At 36.0% G+C, this 15960-nt stretch overlaps 2 protein-coding genes across 2 annotated transcripts in view; both read left to right on the forward strand.

Annotated features, from left to right (window-relative positions):
* The window catches only part of ano2a (anoctamin 2a), a 33487-nt gene extending 28984 nt beyond the window's left edge, over positions 1–4503 (forward strand). Inside the window, exon 26 of the mRNA XM_067389979.1 lies at positions 1722–4503. Coding sequence (XP_067246080.1) covers positions 1722–2900 — 1179 coding nt within the window. The 3' untranslated portion in view covers positions 2901–4503. The remainder of the gene's footprint in view (positions 1–1721) is intronic.
* A 2779-nt stretch (positions 4504–7282) lies between these two features.
* cers3b (ceramide synthase 3b) lies at positions 7283–15938 on the forward strand. Its single transcript, XM_067389980.1, has 11 exons — positions 7283–7499; positions 8382–8549; positions 8845–8962; positions 11856–11974; positions 12098–12155; positions 13469–13519; positions 13725–13817; positions 14200–14328; positions 14761–14867; positions 14948–15101; positions 15339–15938. The coding sequence occupies exons 2-11, from the start codon at positions 8386–8388 to the stop codon at positions 15453–15455; spliced, it is 1110 nt and encodes a 369-aa protein (XP_067246081.1). The 5' UTR covers positions 7283–7499; positions 8382–8385; the 3' UTR covers positions 15456–15938.
* The last annotated feature ends 22 nt before the right edge of the window (positions 15939–15960 follow it).

Here is a 15960-nt window from a genome sequence, read left to right on the forward strand (position 1 = left end):
TTTTAACTAAAATTACAATTAAAGCAGAAAATCTAAAAATCAAATCTGATCAAAATGTTAAACAAAAACTATAATAGTACCTCAATGATAATTGTCAATCCCTGACAAGTACTGAATTGAGCTCTCCTTCGTGTGTTTTTGCACTTGATCAGTCAAAAACCGTCCACTTTGGCGAGTAAAGTACAGTTGGTTGTCTTAAGTGAACATAAACAGTTTAGAGAATATCAGATGTATATCATTGTATTGAATCTGTGTATTGTTAGAGAAATGCTTAATGTGTTACAAATTAACTAAATTAGACTTTAGTTGACTAAATTACTGTATTTACTGATTTAGTTGACTAAAATCTTATGACATTTAGTCAACTATAACTAGACTAAAACTAAAACAATTTCCGATGACTAAAACTAAATGGCATTTTAGTCAAAAGACTATGACTAAAACCAAATCAAAATTTGCTGTCAAAATTAACACTGCATGGAGCAAACTCCAGCAAATAGTTTTTATAAAAATAATGCTTAAGCAGAATTCTGCACATTTATTTTTAAAGGGGTCACGAACTGCATTGTTTTATAATGTTTCCTTGGGTGCACTTATAATGTTAGTATGCTTTTTAAATCAAAAATTGTCACAATTTAGAAATAAAAAACATTTTTCCTTCCCTGATTTTAGCCCTCTGATTTGAACGCTGTTTTAAGGGGCGTGTCTGCTGTGTAAACACCCACTGCTGTGATTGGCTAACATCTTTCCATTTGAAATAGCTGAGTATTACTCCCTCTTTTAGCATGTTTTTACTATTACAGCTCTCAAGGTTAACTAATCATGAAAAGTGCTGCATTACATTTAGATCTATAGCATTATATTTAGATCTTGGCATGAAAGGTTGCAGAGATGAACAGCCGATCAGACATGTTGAGCACATGAAAGCAGTGATCTCGTCATTGCAACTACTTCCTACCTGTTGTATCGCTATTCTCTCCTCCTCATCTCACTAACATGCCAGTGGGTGCGGCTAATGTTGCAATGATGAAGTAGGCGTTGGTTTCACCTCTCTATGCACATTCCAGGATCAGTCGTTCGCTGGGTCTGGTGTCAATAAGAGCTTTTATTGGACTAACAAGGAAGTTTTCAGTTCTGAAACTTACAGGATATTCTTATAGTACGATGACCTCTTATATATCAAAAGCTCAAGGAAAAGTTGATTTCTCAATTCATGACCCCTTTAAAACTCAACATACCCCATAGACAGTGTTAACTTTTACAGTTTTTCTTTTAGTCATTATTGTCTTATGATAAAATGTCCAATAAATTAAAACCATTTTTCATGTCATATACATTAATATTAGTCTATCTTCTAATTTTTATTTTACTAAAATGGTATATGATTTTTGTTAATGAATATAATTTTCTGTTGGTAATGTGTCAAACTATAACTGACAAAACTTTGACCAATAGTTCAAAAATGTCAAAAAATGTATAAACATTTATTAATTAACATTTTTTGGTCCTGAGACTTCCACAGAAAATATATGTACATGTTTTAATATTTAGATCACTTCTATTATTGATTGCTATCAGTATGTGAAGAAAGTTTCAACTAGTATAACAAAAAGTTGTTGGGTTTTTTTTATTTATTTTTTTATTGCTTACTCTACCTTTAACGCAAAACATTCCTGTAATAGTGGACTGGATGTTTGATTCTGTATGTTGTTGTGTTGTAGAACTTGGCCATGTTCCTCAGTATGTTGGTGGCATGGTTGATCCCAGATGTGCCTCGTTCTCTGAAGGAGCAGCTGAAGAGAGAAAAAACACTCCTGATGGATCTTCTGCTCTCCGAGGAGACAGACAAGCAATGCACCCAGTCACACCCACTGACGACTAGCAACATTGATGTAGTCATCAAGGGTTTAGAGGAAGAGGAGGAGCTGCCTGTCTGCAGTGGGGTGATGCTAAGCCAGACAGATGAAGAGCTAAAAGAGGAGCTGCCTATCTGCAGTAGGGTAATGCTAAGCCAGTCAGATGAAGAGCTAAAAGAACTAAAAGAACTTCGGATGACCAATGAAGAGGAGGAGGAGCTTGAGGAAAAATCTGCAGAGGAACCCATTGCATCCACCAGTGATCTGTCTGATGATAAACCTCGACCTTCGACCTGTGAAAGTCTTAATACAACTTCAGAATCCCTGTCTAAGATAGCCTGTCATGATGAATTACCTACCACACCATCAGCATGTTCAAGCCAGTCAGTTCAATCAATCAAAACCAGCTCACCATCACGGCACTGGGAGTTTGACTCGAATGGACCTCCACCTCGAGACCCAACTTGCAAGGCTAAGAGCCGTTGCCGAACACTTCCACCAAGGCCTGGAGGTCCTGAAGCTGAAGAGCATGCAACCAGACCCAGCCACTCCACCACATTCACACACCTTGACCAGAAAGTTCTTCTATCTCCTATCGAACTCACCAGGAACATCCCTAGAGCACTGTCTACAACCAAGCCCTCTGGAAGCCAAGCATCTGTCTCAGATTCACTGGATTCAGAGCTCATGGGCAACCCTTCGATAGCACTTCCTCGTCCACCGTCCAGACCAGAGCTTGCTAGCGGCCTTTTGACAGTCTTGCCACGTCCTCCTTCGAAACCGGAGCTCGTGGGCAGCCAGCCAACAGGACTACCACGGCCTCCCTCCAAACCTGAGCTGTTGGGGAGCTCAGTGAAAGGGCTTCCCCCTCGTGATCCAGGCTTGAAAGTTAAAGGTCGATGCCAGACTCTTCCTTCAAAGTATAGAGGCTCAGAGACTCCAGGGGAGACGTCAACCAAACCTAGCCATTCCACCACCTTCACGCACCTCAGTCAACAGATTCCACCTTCACCCAGTGATCTCAAACGTAACACTCCTGTATGAATGTGACAAGACAAAGTGGAGAAACACTCCACCTCTTCAGCACCTTGCATCCAATCACTTTCAGTGCCAGGCAACCAATGCCATCAACAACTCATCTTTGACTCTAATTAATGACTGAACGAGCATCTTTGGTAACTCTGGATGTAGATCAATTGTTGATGGCTTGGTAGAGGTTCACTTGGTTGCTAACGGGATCCGGTTGATTGACAAGGGGGACTTCTTTTGCACAGAATCATCAACTCATTATGCTTGTGCATTCTGGATATTCTGCTATTCTTCTAGAGCCATTTGACATGGCTTGATGACTCTTAAACTGTCTTATACTGTGACTTGCCATTCTCTCTTTCACATATAAACACTTGTACAGACACACACAACAAATCTCATCCAAATCTTGGACCAGAACAGGTGAGAAAAGAGAGAGGGGATTAGGAATATGGGCCAAAGGGCTTTGCAGTCCATACTGATGCTACTCAGCAAGTGGAACTTTCATTTCATGGTGTTGTTAACATGTACTTAACCAGAATAATAACTAAATGTGAACTTCTTAACATAATACTTCAGCTTCAAAATAAGCCAACTTGTTTGTGGAATTGTCTTTTTGTCGTTGGTGGCAACATCTGTAGTGTCTCATCTACATGACAAGTTAGCACGTAGTTTGGCGGTTAGCATGCTCATAACATGATAAAGAAATGTGATGTTGAAATGGATTCTTAAGACTTACAAAGCCAATTGCACTGTACATTGCAAATACACTGTAGTGATTTACAAAAATCCCATTTAGCACTATGCTAGCACGGCTAAAGCTAATGTAAAGCATGCTATATTCACTGTGAAGAGGTTTTCAGGGATTTAGACCCAGTCATCAATTTTAAATCATTCCCCACCAGGAAAAAGGGTATGAATGCACACAGGCCACGTGCACACTGCCAAGTTTTTGAAGTGTCACCCGCATTTATTTTCGGGAATGAATCGCTAAGTTATTATTCCAATTGTGTACAGAATGCAGGTGTCAATCCTACTACCCAAAACAAGCAATAGTTGACGTCTCGCAGCTGTAAACAAGAACTAGTTTAGCCTGTTTGGTGTTTTCTATTTTCCACAAACTAATATTAGCGTGCTGAGTTTATTAGCATTTGGTCATTTGAATACGTCATTAGTTGTCACTAAAAACCCAACTCTGTGTGAACAAAATAGGATTAAAGGATTAGTTCACCCAAAATGGAAATGATGTCATCATTTACTAACCCTGATGTCGTTCCAACCAATATTTTCTTTCATCCCTGAAACACAAAATAAGAAATTCTGTTGAGTGATATAATGAAAGTGAATGGATAGCCTATTTATACTTTATACAATCTAAAAAGTACCATAAAAGTAGTCCATATGACTGTATGGTTGTACAGTATGCTGTATTCTGCAGTCATTCAACAGCTTGTGTGACAAACAAAAATTTGGGGGTCAACTATTAAAACAACTGGAGTGACAACTGTATTTAGCTGCAGTGTGGGCATGGCCACTGTGTATTAAACTCTGTGTTGAGTGGCAGGTGTGTATGATATGCATTGTGCTACCAGGAATCCATTAGCTAAGAACAGTTACAAACCAGCATTCACATAGAACATTCATGTCCATGTTACAGTATTTCTAGAAATCTTGAGAAACTTTGAAATATTTTGATATTATAATAATAAAAAAAAAGACTGTTCATAATAAAAACTGTAAAGGAAGAAGTTTCTGTTTTTTTATTTACCATCTCGAAGCTAGAGATTGCATAGTTACTGGCACTGGTAAGAGAAAGAAAGAAAGAAAGAAAGAAAGAAAGGAAAGAAAGAAAGAGAAAGAAAGAAAGAAAGAAAGAAAGAAAGAAAGAAAGAAAGAAAGAAAGAAAGAAAGAAAGAAAGAAAGAAAGAAAGAAAGAAAGAAAGAAAGAAAGAAAGAAAGAAAGAAAGAAAGAAAGAAAGAAAGAAAGAAAGAGAAAGAAAATTTTAAGAAATATCTGATTTATGTTTCTATATAGCCCATATAATGCTGTAGTTATGGCATCTACCAGCAGGAGTTAACTTGCTTACCAACAAAACCTTGACCCTGTGTTGTATACTGACCCTCTAAATGCTGTATTGTTGACCACCACTAGATGGAGACAGCAAACCTACACCAAGAGACAGTGAGGGCAGGGACACCAGTGAGACAAAGGACTAGAATCAGGATCCTGTCATGCACAGACTAGTAAGCACAGGTGGAGCCAGTGATTCATACATCTTTACAATATTACAGTGAGAAAAGATTTCTTCTGTACTTTATTACCACATACAGGATCTCTAGGAAATGCCTAAAGGATCCAACAGAAATGTTCCTAAGAGTCAAACGACATAAACTGAATTGTTTTGAAAGAAGTTCAGTTTTATTCTTATGATACATATTAAAAAGCATTAATAACCATAGTCAAAGTTCTAAAGGAATGTGTACACGATTCTTATTGGACCATAATATTTGGAAACCAACTCTTATGCATACTGATAGAATTATAACATAACACAAAACAAAAACTAGATCTAGTTACTAATAGCACTGTTCATGATTATCAATAGAATAATATGCATTTGAAGGATATTAAAAGGAATTTAAAGAAAAAATGGATTGCCTTCATCTCTGCAGTAGTACGACATGTTCTGATAAAGACTGCACAATACCCAGTAGAACTTAAAGGGTTAGTTCACCCAAAAATGAAAATTCTGTCATTTATTACTCACCTTCATGTCGTTCCACACCCATAAGACCTTCATTAATCTTCAGAACACAAATTAAGATATTTTAGTTGAAATCCGATGGTTCTGTGAGGCCTCCATAGGGAGCAATGACACTTCCTCTCTCAAGATCCATTAATGTACTAAAAACATATTTTAAATCGGTTCATGTGAGTACAGTGGTTCAATATTAATATTATAAAGAGACGAGAATATTTTTTGGTGCGCCAAAAAAATAAATAATTAAAAATAAATAATGACTTATTTAGTGATGGCCGATTTCAAAACATTGCTTCAGGAAGATTCGGAGCACAAATTAATCAGTTTATTGAATCATGATTCAGATTGCGTGTCAAACTGCCAAAGGCTGAAATCATGTGACTTTGGCGCTCCGAACAGCAGATTCGATACACTGATTCATTTGTGCGGCCATCACTAAATAAGATCCATAAAGGTACTAAAAACATATTTAAATCAGTTCATGTGAGTACAGTGGTTCAATATTAATATTATAAAGCAGCAAGAATATTTTTTGAGCGCCAAAAAAAACAAAATAACGACTTGAGAGAGGAAGTGTCATTGCTCCCTATTAAGGCCTCACGGAGCCATCGGATTTCTACTAATTTTCAACTAATGTTCACCCAAAAATGAAAATTCTGTCATTAATTACTCACCCTCATGTTGTTCCACACCCGTAAGACTTTCGGTTTGGAACTAAATGAGGGTGAGTCATTAATGACAAAATTTTCATTTTTGGGTGAACTTACCCTACGGATGCTATTAGTTTGATTCCTTTTATTTCCATTGAAATCCATTTAGATAGAATTTGCAAATAAATTATTTACACACTTTAAGATTTTTTTTTTATTATTAGCATACTTTGATTAGTATTGCATTATAAGTTATAACAGTATTGTTGCTATTAGTATGTAAAGTTAAAAGAAATCCTACAGGTGGCGCTATAGGAGTTAAAAAAATCCTAAACAATTTTCTTCAAATTCCTTGTAATGTCCTACATGAGCATTTCATCACATTGCAAATCATAAAAGACCAAACTACAGTGTTCTTAAAGATTTTTTTTTTCAGTTGGAATCTTGTAAATTAGTATATTAGTATATATGGTACAATATTATCATTTTCAATTGTTTCAAAATTATGATCTCGCAGGAATCCTGTACACATTCCTGTAGGATTTTGACCAGTCTAAGTACTGTAGATGCTTTCTTACCAAATCACTCACAAGTTACCAAGAACCGATAGCGAAGTGTTCCAGTAATTCAGCTGGTATAGCAATGACCCTAGCAACACCAAGGTCACAGGTTCGATTCTCAGGGAATGCACACACTGATTAAAAACAAAAACAAACCAGCTTGAACACACTGTAAGTTGCTTTGAATAAAAGCATATCTGCCAGGTGCATTAATGTAAATATGAACTAAAACACCAACACAATGTCACAGCAAACAGAACATTTCTCTTATTCACCCAGTGAGTTATTAACCTGTTTAGGGCATGCAATATTTCAAGGTTCATGTCCTCTCTCTCTAACAGCCTTTCTTTGACTGTACCTGAGGCTGGCCCCTCCCACATATCTAGTTCTCTGGCCCTTTTTCAAGACACACACTCTCAGGCGGTTCAATGAGCTCTTTGTGGGAGGTTGAGGTATGCAGTGAAAGTGTGTATGTGTGAGTGTGAGAGAGTTAGTACCTAGCGGATTCATCTAGACTGGGCACAACTCTGGAGGATCATCTTAAAGGTGTGTGTGTGTGTGTGTGAAGAGAATTACAACAGAAGAGGAGGAGAGAAAAGTGTGTGTAAAATCAAGAAAAGGACAAATCTGAGGGGAAAGAAGGTATGTGTGCGTTTGTTTCTGTTTGGCATGAGTTTCTCAGTTTTGGCATGTTATGTGCGTCTGTTTGTCATGGTAACCATAAACAGTCACTACTTAATATAAGAATACATACAGTAACTTTAGCTTTCACTCCAACAAAATGCAGCTTGAATCAGAGTCTTGTGCTTTTGTCTACTGTGATACAACAAGACAATATATCTTGTATAACACAGAAGACACAAGACTTTGATTCAAGCAGCATTTTGTTGGAGCAAAAGTGCTGTAGCTCAAGTTACTGTATGTATACTATTACTAATGCTAGATACTATTGTTCCTTTGAGCCGTTGGCTTTCAAAGCTGAGTTGGTTGGACTTAAAAGTGAGTCTGAATTACTTTATGTAAGTCCAGATTCGTACCGCAGCTGGATACTCCCAGCGAGACTCTTAACTATCCTCTCTTAGAGCTGTTCAAATGTTTCAAACTCTATTTCACATAACCAAACGTTCATGTTAATTATCTTTTATTAATATAGTCTCACTTTAATATCATTTCATTTCATTAATATTTCTGACACTGACACATTTTCTTAGCTGAAAAAAACAGAAACTAGTAAACATGTTTAAATGCTCAGAATGTTCCAGGAAATTTGACAGGTGTCTGTGTTCATTTATGTCTATTGTGCACTGGAAGGGAGGTATCCTATTACAGGAGCTACTGCATAATAGCATGGGAAAATGGACCCAAATATTCTATTCAGTTCAATTCAAATGTCTCTTTTCTCAACACAAATCAGTCCAAAGCAACTGAATGAATATGTACACTGACTATTGCTTTACTACCTACTTTCTTTCAATCTTTCTGCTAAATGAATACATTTAAATGATGTTATTGTGTTTATCACAGGGCAATGCTCAGCGAGTGGTTTTGGTGGGATCGGCTGTGGTTGCCGAGGCCGGTGACGTGGGCAGACCTACAGGACAGTGAGGGGTGTGTCTATGCCCGTGTGTCCCACTTGTACATCACTCTACCTGTAGCAGTACTGCTGCTAGGTTTAAGGGCATTATATGAAAGGTACATGCACACACAATCTAAATGTTATTGAAAAGACCAGCTTACATCAGCAATAATATACATGCTGGTTTTTGCTGATTTGGCACTGGTAGACTTGTATATCCATGCTGTTCATCAGCAAAACTGAGCTGGTAAAGCCAGTTGGTCAAGGAAGCTTTACTGCTTAAGCTAATTAAGAAGGCTGATGAGAACACCAGCATACAAAACACAACATATGCATTATATGTTCTTATATTTGTGCAGTGAATGGTTTCTGCTTAACACTCTTTGTCACCGGCTTTCCCTCATTCAATAGGCTGATCGCGGTGCCACTCGCTGAGGCTCTTGGGGTTAGAGACAAAAGCCGCAAAAGAGCGTCACACAACCCAGTGCTGGAAAAATACTACAAAGCACACTCTAAACATCCAACACAGGTAACATCCCAAACACAAGACTTAAACAGTGATCTGATTACTTGAAGCCTGTATATATAATGCTTTTTAAATGCATTTAATATGGAACATGTCCAGATCACATTTCACTTCAAAATCAGAAGGAAAATAAAAATTACGTTTTGTGTAATGAAAATGAAGATTATTTTAAGGCCCTTTAATATATATTTTTTGCATTAATTTAAATAATTTTTAAGCAATCAGAAATATTAATTTGTATTAATAATCAGATCAAACAGTAAGTGAAGGATGACATGCATAATTCAGTTATGCAATACTGTAGTTGTTGTTATTCTTTAACCTTCTTTCTTAAAGTGTAAAAGTCTTTCTTAGAACTGATAGGAAAACGAAAGATGGGTTTAGAGTTACAATTGCTTTTGCCGTCAACATTATCTGTAGTAAAAGGAAAGATTCTCAAAGCCTTTAAAGGGTTAGTTCACCCAAAAATGAAAATTCTGTCATTTATTACTCACCCTCATGTCGTTCCACACCTGTAAGACCTTCGTTAATCTTCGGAACACAAATTAAGATGATTTAGTTGAAATCCAATGGCTCCGTGAGGCCTGCATAGGGAGCAATGTCACTTCCTCTGTCAAGATCCATAAAAGTACTAAAAACATATCTAAATCAGTTCATGTGAGTACAGTGGTTCAATATTAATATTATAAAGCGACGAGAATATTTTTGGTGCGCCAAAAAAAAAACAAAATAACGACTTATTTAGTGATGGCCGATTTCAAAAAACTGCTTCATGAAGCATCAGAGCACAGTGAATCTGTGTATCGAATCTGCAGTTCGGAGCGCCAAAGTCACGTGATTTCAGCCGTTTGGCGGGTTTGAACCGTGATCCGATTCATGATTCGATACACTGATTCATAATGCTCCGATGCTTCCTGAAGCAGTGTTTTGAAATCGGCCATCACTAAATAAGTCGTTACTTTGTTTTTTTTTGCCACACCAAAAATATTCTCGTCGCTTTATAATATTAATATTAAACTACTGTACTCACATGAACTGATTTAAATATGTTTTTAGTACATTCATGGATCTTGAGAGAGGAAATGTCATTGCTCCCTATGCAGGCCTCACGGAGCCATTGGATTTGAACTAAAATATCAATTTGTTCCGAAGATTAATGAAGGTCTTATGGGTGTGAAACGACATGAGGGTGAGTAATAAATGACATTATTTTCATTTTTGGGTGAACTAACCCTTTAAAGCAGGCAAAGTTACTTATGATGTTACGTTACATGTTTAAATACAAAAACAGTAGAATGGAACACTCCTCAAATTCATGTCTTATATTTAATCAGTAAATTCAATTAGAACAATAAGACACTTTATAGAGCTGTTACTAATCAAATTAAACTAACAAAATTCTTCTTTGCACTGCAGAGGTAGCACAGAAGCTGCATCTGAGTTGGCACAATTACAACTGCATAAATAATGTTGATATTAATGTTAAAAAAAATGTAAACGTTTGTTTAATCAATATCACACTTGCAATGAAAACAGCTCTCTTGTTCTTGTGATATTGCTTAATAATATTATATCTTTATAGAGATCTCATACAAGTAGACTTTTTTGCAATCATATCTTGAATTTTGTGGGCATTTGTATTAATTTTGGTGACATTTTTGTCTCAATCCCTCTTAAACAAATCATACAATGCATATGCAATTTAGTGATATCCCTGTAATTGGGGTCTTGACCTGTCTTGAAATAAAATTGTGAGTACTCTTAGTCTGAGACCAAGACAAGTCCAAGTACAAATGCGGTCAAAAACAAGACCTTCAAATAAGGCAAATGGGTGGTGATCAATAGGGGAGAAGCACGTGACATATATTCTTCTCAATGTATATTTAAGCAATAGTTCCTAAATTGTACATTAGGATACTTAAATGTCTTTATTTAGCTCACCACTATAGTATTAAATTTATAAACTGTCAGATGAGACTACACATGACAGTTACATGTTAGAACATACAAGTAGATAAATAGTATGTTGAGAAAAGCATAGGTGTCCTGTGAAGCAAGGACAAGTGACTCTCCCTCCCCAGTCATAACCAAGACCAGATAGGCCTTAGCCTACTGTGGCGATGAAGGCCATTGTCCCACATTTTATTCACGTCTACCTTTAAAGGGATTACTGATGTAAGAGGACGGTAAAGAGTTCTACCCATATTCGCTCAGACAATTAAGCAAATTTACGTGCAAAATTATGTGAAAAATTATTTTTTTTTACTTCCATTTCTTCACATGATAATAACAATAATAATAATAAAACACTGTTTAAGTATAAATGATTGTCTTATGGGAATCACAATTAAAGTCACCATAAAATCAAAACTGACCGTTGTTATTTTTTACAGATTATTGCAGTATTTTCACCTGATCTGTGCACATCATTTTTTTTATTTATGTGCCTTTGTAATCTTTAATCAAAATAAGATTTACCTTAGATTCACCTTAGTATAATAATATACCTTATAATAAGTTAAATGTTCTCATTAATTATTGTAACAGTATTGGCAATGCATTATAATAAAGCATTGAACATAAACATTATTAAAACATGATTGCATTTTAGATTCTTTAAAGGTGTGATGTACATACTATAATGTATTATAACTGTAGTTGAGTTATGAAAATATATAATGTGTTGCAACATGTATTTTATAAGGCATTACGAATACCTTTAGATTAAGATTTCTTTTTGTAATCCGTTATATATTAACAGGCTTCAACAAAAATGTTTAAGTATCATTAATAGAAACATTATGTCCTATTCACTGGTATAGTATGTGTAAGGCCAGCAATTACTGACATTTGAAGTTTGTGTGTCTAGGAATGTTTGTGTATGTCATGTACTTAGGCAGATATAAAAGGTGTGTGTAAAAAGTTGGGCTGGTCGGAAAGGCAGGTGGAGCGCTGGTTCCGCGTACGGAGGAACCAAGACAGACCCGGAGTACTCAAGAAATTCAAGGAAGCAAGGTATATTTACACACACTAAACAAACTTTCATGATTGACTCATTCGTGTTTGGCCATATTTGACCTTTTCCTCTTTTCAAATTTGAATGTTTGTTACTAACAAGAGTATTTTCCTTTTTTTTAGTTGGCGGTTTGCCTTTTATCTGTGTTCGTCTTTCGGAGGCGTGTTGGCTCTATATGATGTAAGTGTTTTTTTGCTGTATACAGACCTCAGACTGTATGTGAACATCTGAATGACCTCCAAACAGCTGTGTGTAAGAGTGTGTGTGTGTTACAGCACATGCAGAGATTCTCAGGAGAGACCTTGAATCAGCATGTGTGTTTGTGAGAAATGCCTGAGGGGTAATTAGTAACATTTTCCCACCTGTGAACAGCTCCAGCTTGATAGAAAGATCCAGAAATGGGCACAATAACAGGCATGAACAGGCCCTGCACACACCCAAACACACACATTAAAATTGTTGTTAAGACAAGCAGTTTAGTTTTCACTTTTATGTATTTTTATTTTTATGTAACTTGGAGATGAAATTCCAAATAGCGAGAGAGCTTAGATTATGTTTGAGAATTGTACTTAAGCATAAATCAGAAATCACTTAAGACCAACACTTAAGAGAGTGTGAGTTTTTTTATTTGATTTCAACAGTTCGATAAACAAGAAGTTAATATTGAGTAACTTACATTTTAGACACAATATTGCCAGCTACTTTGAGTATTTTTGCTCCACCAATGTATTTTTTTCAGACGAAGCCACAGCAAATCAACACGACTATCTTATCTTGAGCAACACAGAAAATGAATCAGTGTTTTGAACAAATCGAGTGAGTGAATGAATCAGTAATTCACCGCTTGTTTCGTTGCCGAATGAATCAATAATGTGTTTTGAATGAATGTTGATTCGAATGATTCAATGATTCACTCAATTGTCGCCACCTAAAGGCGTAACGATGCAACTTGGAGAAAGGTCAGTATCAAATATTTTCGTGTGTATTTTATTTGTTTGTTTTGTTTATAAAGCACAATTAAAACAACATCAGGTTGACCAATGTGCTGTATAATAATAACTAGCAAAAAGGAGACCAACAGCGCAAGAAGAAAAAGGAGAAATAAATAAACAAATAAAACAATTTAAAGGGTAGTTCACCCAAAAATGGAGGCAGTGGTTCAATATTAATATTATAAAGCGACAAGAATATTTTTGGTGCGCCAAAAAAACAAAATAACGACTTTTATAGTGATGGCCGATTTCAAAACACTGCTTCATGAAGATTCGGAGCACAAATGAATCAGTGTGTCGAATCATGATTCGGATCGCGCGTCAAACTGCCAAACTGCTGAAATCACGTGACTTTGGCGCTCCGAACACTGATTCATTATGCTTCTCCTGAAGCAGTGTTTTGAAATGTTTTGAAATCATTTTTGGGTGAACTAACCCTTTAATGGTGTTAATTGGTTATAAAAACAAATAAACTGTGAATTATATTGTTTTGTGCAACAGAAACCATGGTTTTATGATCTTCGGGAAGTGTGGGCAGGATTTCCCAAACAAGTAAGTGCGATATGGAAAAACTAAGTGTTATAAAAGCGAAGACTGAATATTTGCATGTTGTTCCGGGAGGGATGTGTTTGTGCAAGCATGTTTGAATGGCAGTTGGTTTTTTAAATATGTTTGTTTTGTGTGATTCTATATGTGTGTGTGTGTGTGTGTGTGTGTGTGTGTGTGTGTGTGTGTGTGTGTGTGTGTGTGTGTACAGACACTGCTGGACTCTCAGTACTGGTATTACATCATCGAGATGAGTTTTTATGGTTCTTTATTGTTCAGTGTGGCTGCAGACGTAAAACGGAAGGTAATTATGCACCAATATCAATATTTCCAGTTCATCTTATCAGTTATGCGTATTTCTGTATCACTTAAAAGATTATGTACGAGTATATGTAATCGTTAAGGTCACATCAAGTTCATAAACACTAGCCTGCAGGTAGCACTGCTATTAATGTCATAACACAGTCAACAAGTTACTTTACACAAGTCATTATAATGCAATAATTCATGCAGTTCAGTGATTTAAATGGAATGCAATGTTTTGCATTTATTAAAATATGCTTTTGGAGACATTTTATGGAATTTGTAAATAACTGATATGAATATGAAATGAATATGCCATATTTTAAGAGATATTTCTGTCAAGGTTTATGGAGCTTTATTTCTCTCTCCGTATGGATTTGTAGGACTTTAAGGAGCAGTTGGTCCATCATTGGGCTACTTTAACCCTGCTGTCCTTCTCCTGGTGTGCAAACTACATCCGCATTGGCACACTGGTCATGCTGGTGCACGACACATCTGATGTCCTTCTCGAGGTGAGAGAGAAATAGTGAAAGAAGAGTCAAACTTATCTTATAAAGTAAAGTCAGCAAGATTTTTTTTTCTTTTTTTTCTATTTATTACATTTTCCACAAAAAAATAAAAAAATAAGCAGCCCAAGTATTTTCAACACCAACATATTAGAATGATTTCTATCAAGACTGGAGTGATGGCAGCTAAATAAAAAAAAAAAATATGATTAAAAAAGTTTTGCCGGGAAGAAATTGTATTTTAAAACATATTCAAATATAAAACAGTTATTTTACACCATAATAATTTACAATATTACAGTTTTTACTGTATTTTGGCAGCATTAGTTAGCTCAAGACTTGATTTTGCCCACAAACTTTTGCATGGTAGTAGTGTATGCATATGTACAGTATAGGGTGTTTTGTGTTAAAGGTTTTTCTTTTATCCGTTTGTCCAAGTCTGCTAAGATGTTTAACTATGCTGGATGGGAGACGACCTGCAACAGCATATTTGTGGTGTTTGCTCTGGTCTTCATGGTAACCAGACTCATCATCTTCCCTTTCTGGTAAGTGTGTAACAGAGGTAAAAGTGTGGAGGATTTTAGGGTTACATTTGTTAAACTGTGCGTCTGTGTCGTGTGTGCAGGCTGATCCACTGTACGTGGGTGTATCCTCTGGACCAGTTTGAACCCTTTTTCGGCTATTACTTCTTTAACGTCATGCTTGTGGTGTTGCTGTTATTACACATGTTCTGGGCCTCCCTGATCCTCCGCATGGTCAAAAAGTTTCTCTTCGGCAATGTGAGTATTCATTGTTCTCCAAATAAGATAGCTATTGAAGCAGTATGCCAAAAGAGGCTGTACATTTCAGTGATTTTATTATGGTGAAGGATTGTTAATAGGACTTTTATCAAACAGCACCAATAGCAAAATGATAAAACACCAACTTTTATTCAGTTTACTAGAAGTACTTTTTGTTTTGATGTTTGTTTGTCACATTCACACTTTACGCACAAGATTAATTCTCTTTCTCTTTAGCTAAAGGGTGATGAGCGCAGTGATGAAGAAGAGGATACGGAGGGCTCTGAGGAAGACTACACGCACACAAATGGATACGCTAATGGATCTGGGAATGGATTGTCTAATGGCCATTGACAAAGAGGGAGAGCTTCCATATATATATATATATATATATATATATATATATATATAGACACAAATAACCTTTTGATGCCATGCATGCATATATGTCCATATTGGACACATGATTCATCTGTGAATTTTCATTTTTGTATAGCCTTTCATATTAAGGTTTGTATATGTACAGATTTTATGGTAGATCAATAAAATCAATACAAAGTATTTTCAAACAAGTTTTTAAATTAAAACTTGTTAGCATGTGCCAATCCAAGCCGTAGTTAAAACTTTCCACATGAAGTTGCCTTGAAAAATACAATAGAAACAGTAATATTGTGAAATATTTGTGAAATGAGTTTTCTGTTTTAATATATTTTCAAATGTAATTTATTCCTGTGACTGCAAAGCTATTATTCCAGTCTGTGTCACATGATCCTTCAGAAATCATTTTAATATGCCGATTTTATGATAAAAAAAAATTCTTAAAATCAAATTATTCTTCTTATTGTTAATATTTTTGGAA

Source organism: Chanodichthys erythropterus, chromosome 7, assembly GCF_024489055.1.
Source record: "Chanodichthys erythropterus isolate Z2021 chromosome 7, ASM2448905v1, whole genome shotgun sequence".
Classification (NCBI taxonomy): Eukaryota; Metazoa; Chordata; class Actinopteri; order Cypriniformes; family Xenocyprididae; genus Chanodichthys; species Chanodichthys erythropterus.

Excerpts from the sequence above, each read along its gene's own strand:
- cers3b (XM_067389980.1), top strand. The coding sequence starts at position 8,386 with ATGCTCAGCGAGTGGTTTTGGTGGGATCGGCTGTGGTTGCCGAGGCCG. Across the intron at positions 11,975-12,097 it reads AAGAAATTCAAGGAAGCAAG|TTGGCGGTTTGCCTTTTATC; the intron begins GTATATTTACAC and ends CCTTTTTTTTAG. Across the intron at positions 12,156-13,468 it reads GCGTGTTGGCTCTATATGAT|AAACCATGGTTTTATGATCT; the intron begins GTAAGTGTTTTT and ends TTTGTGCAACAG.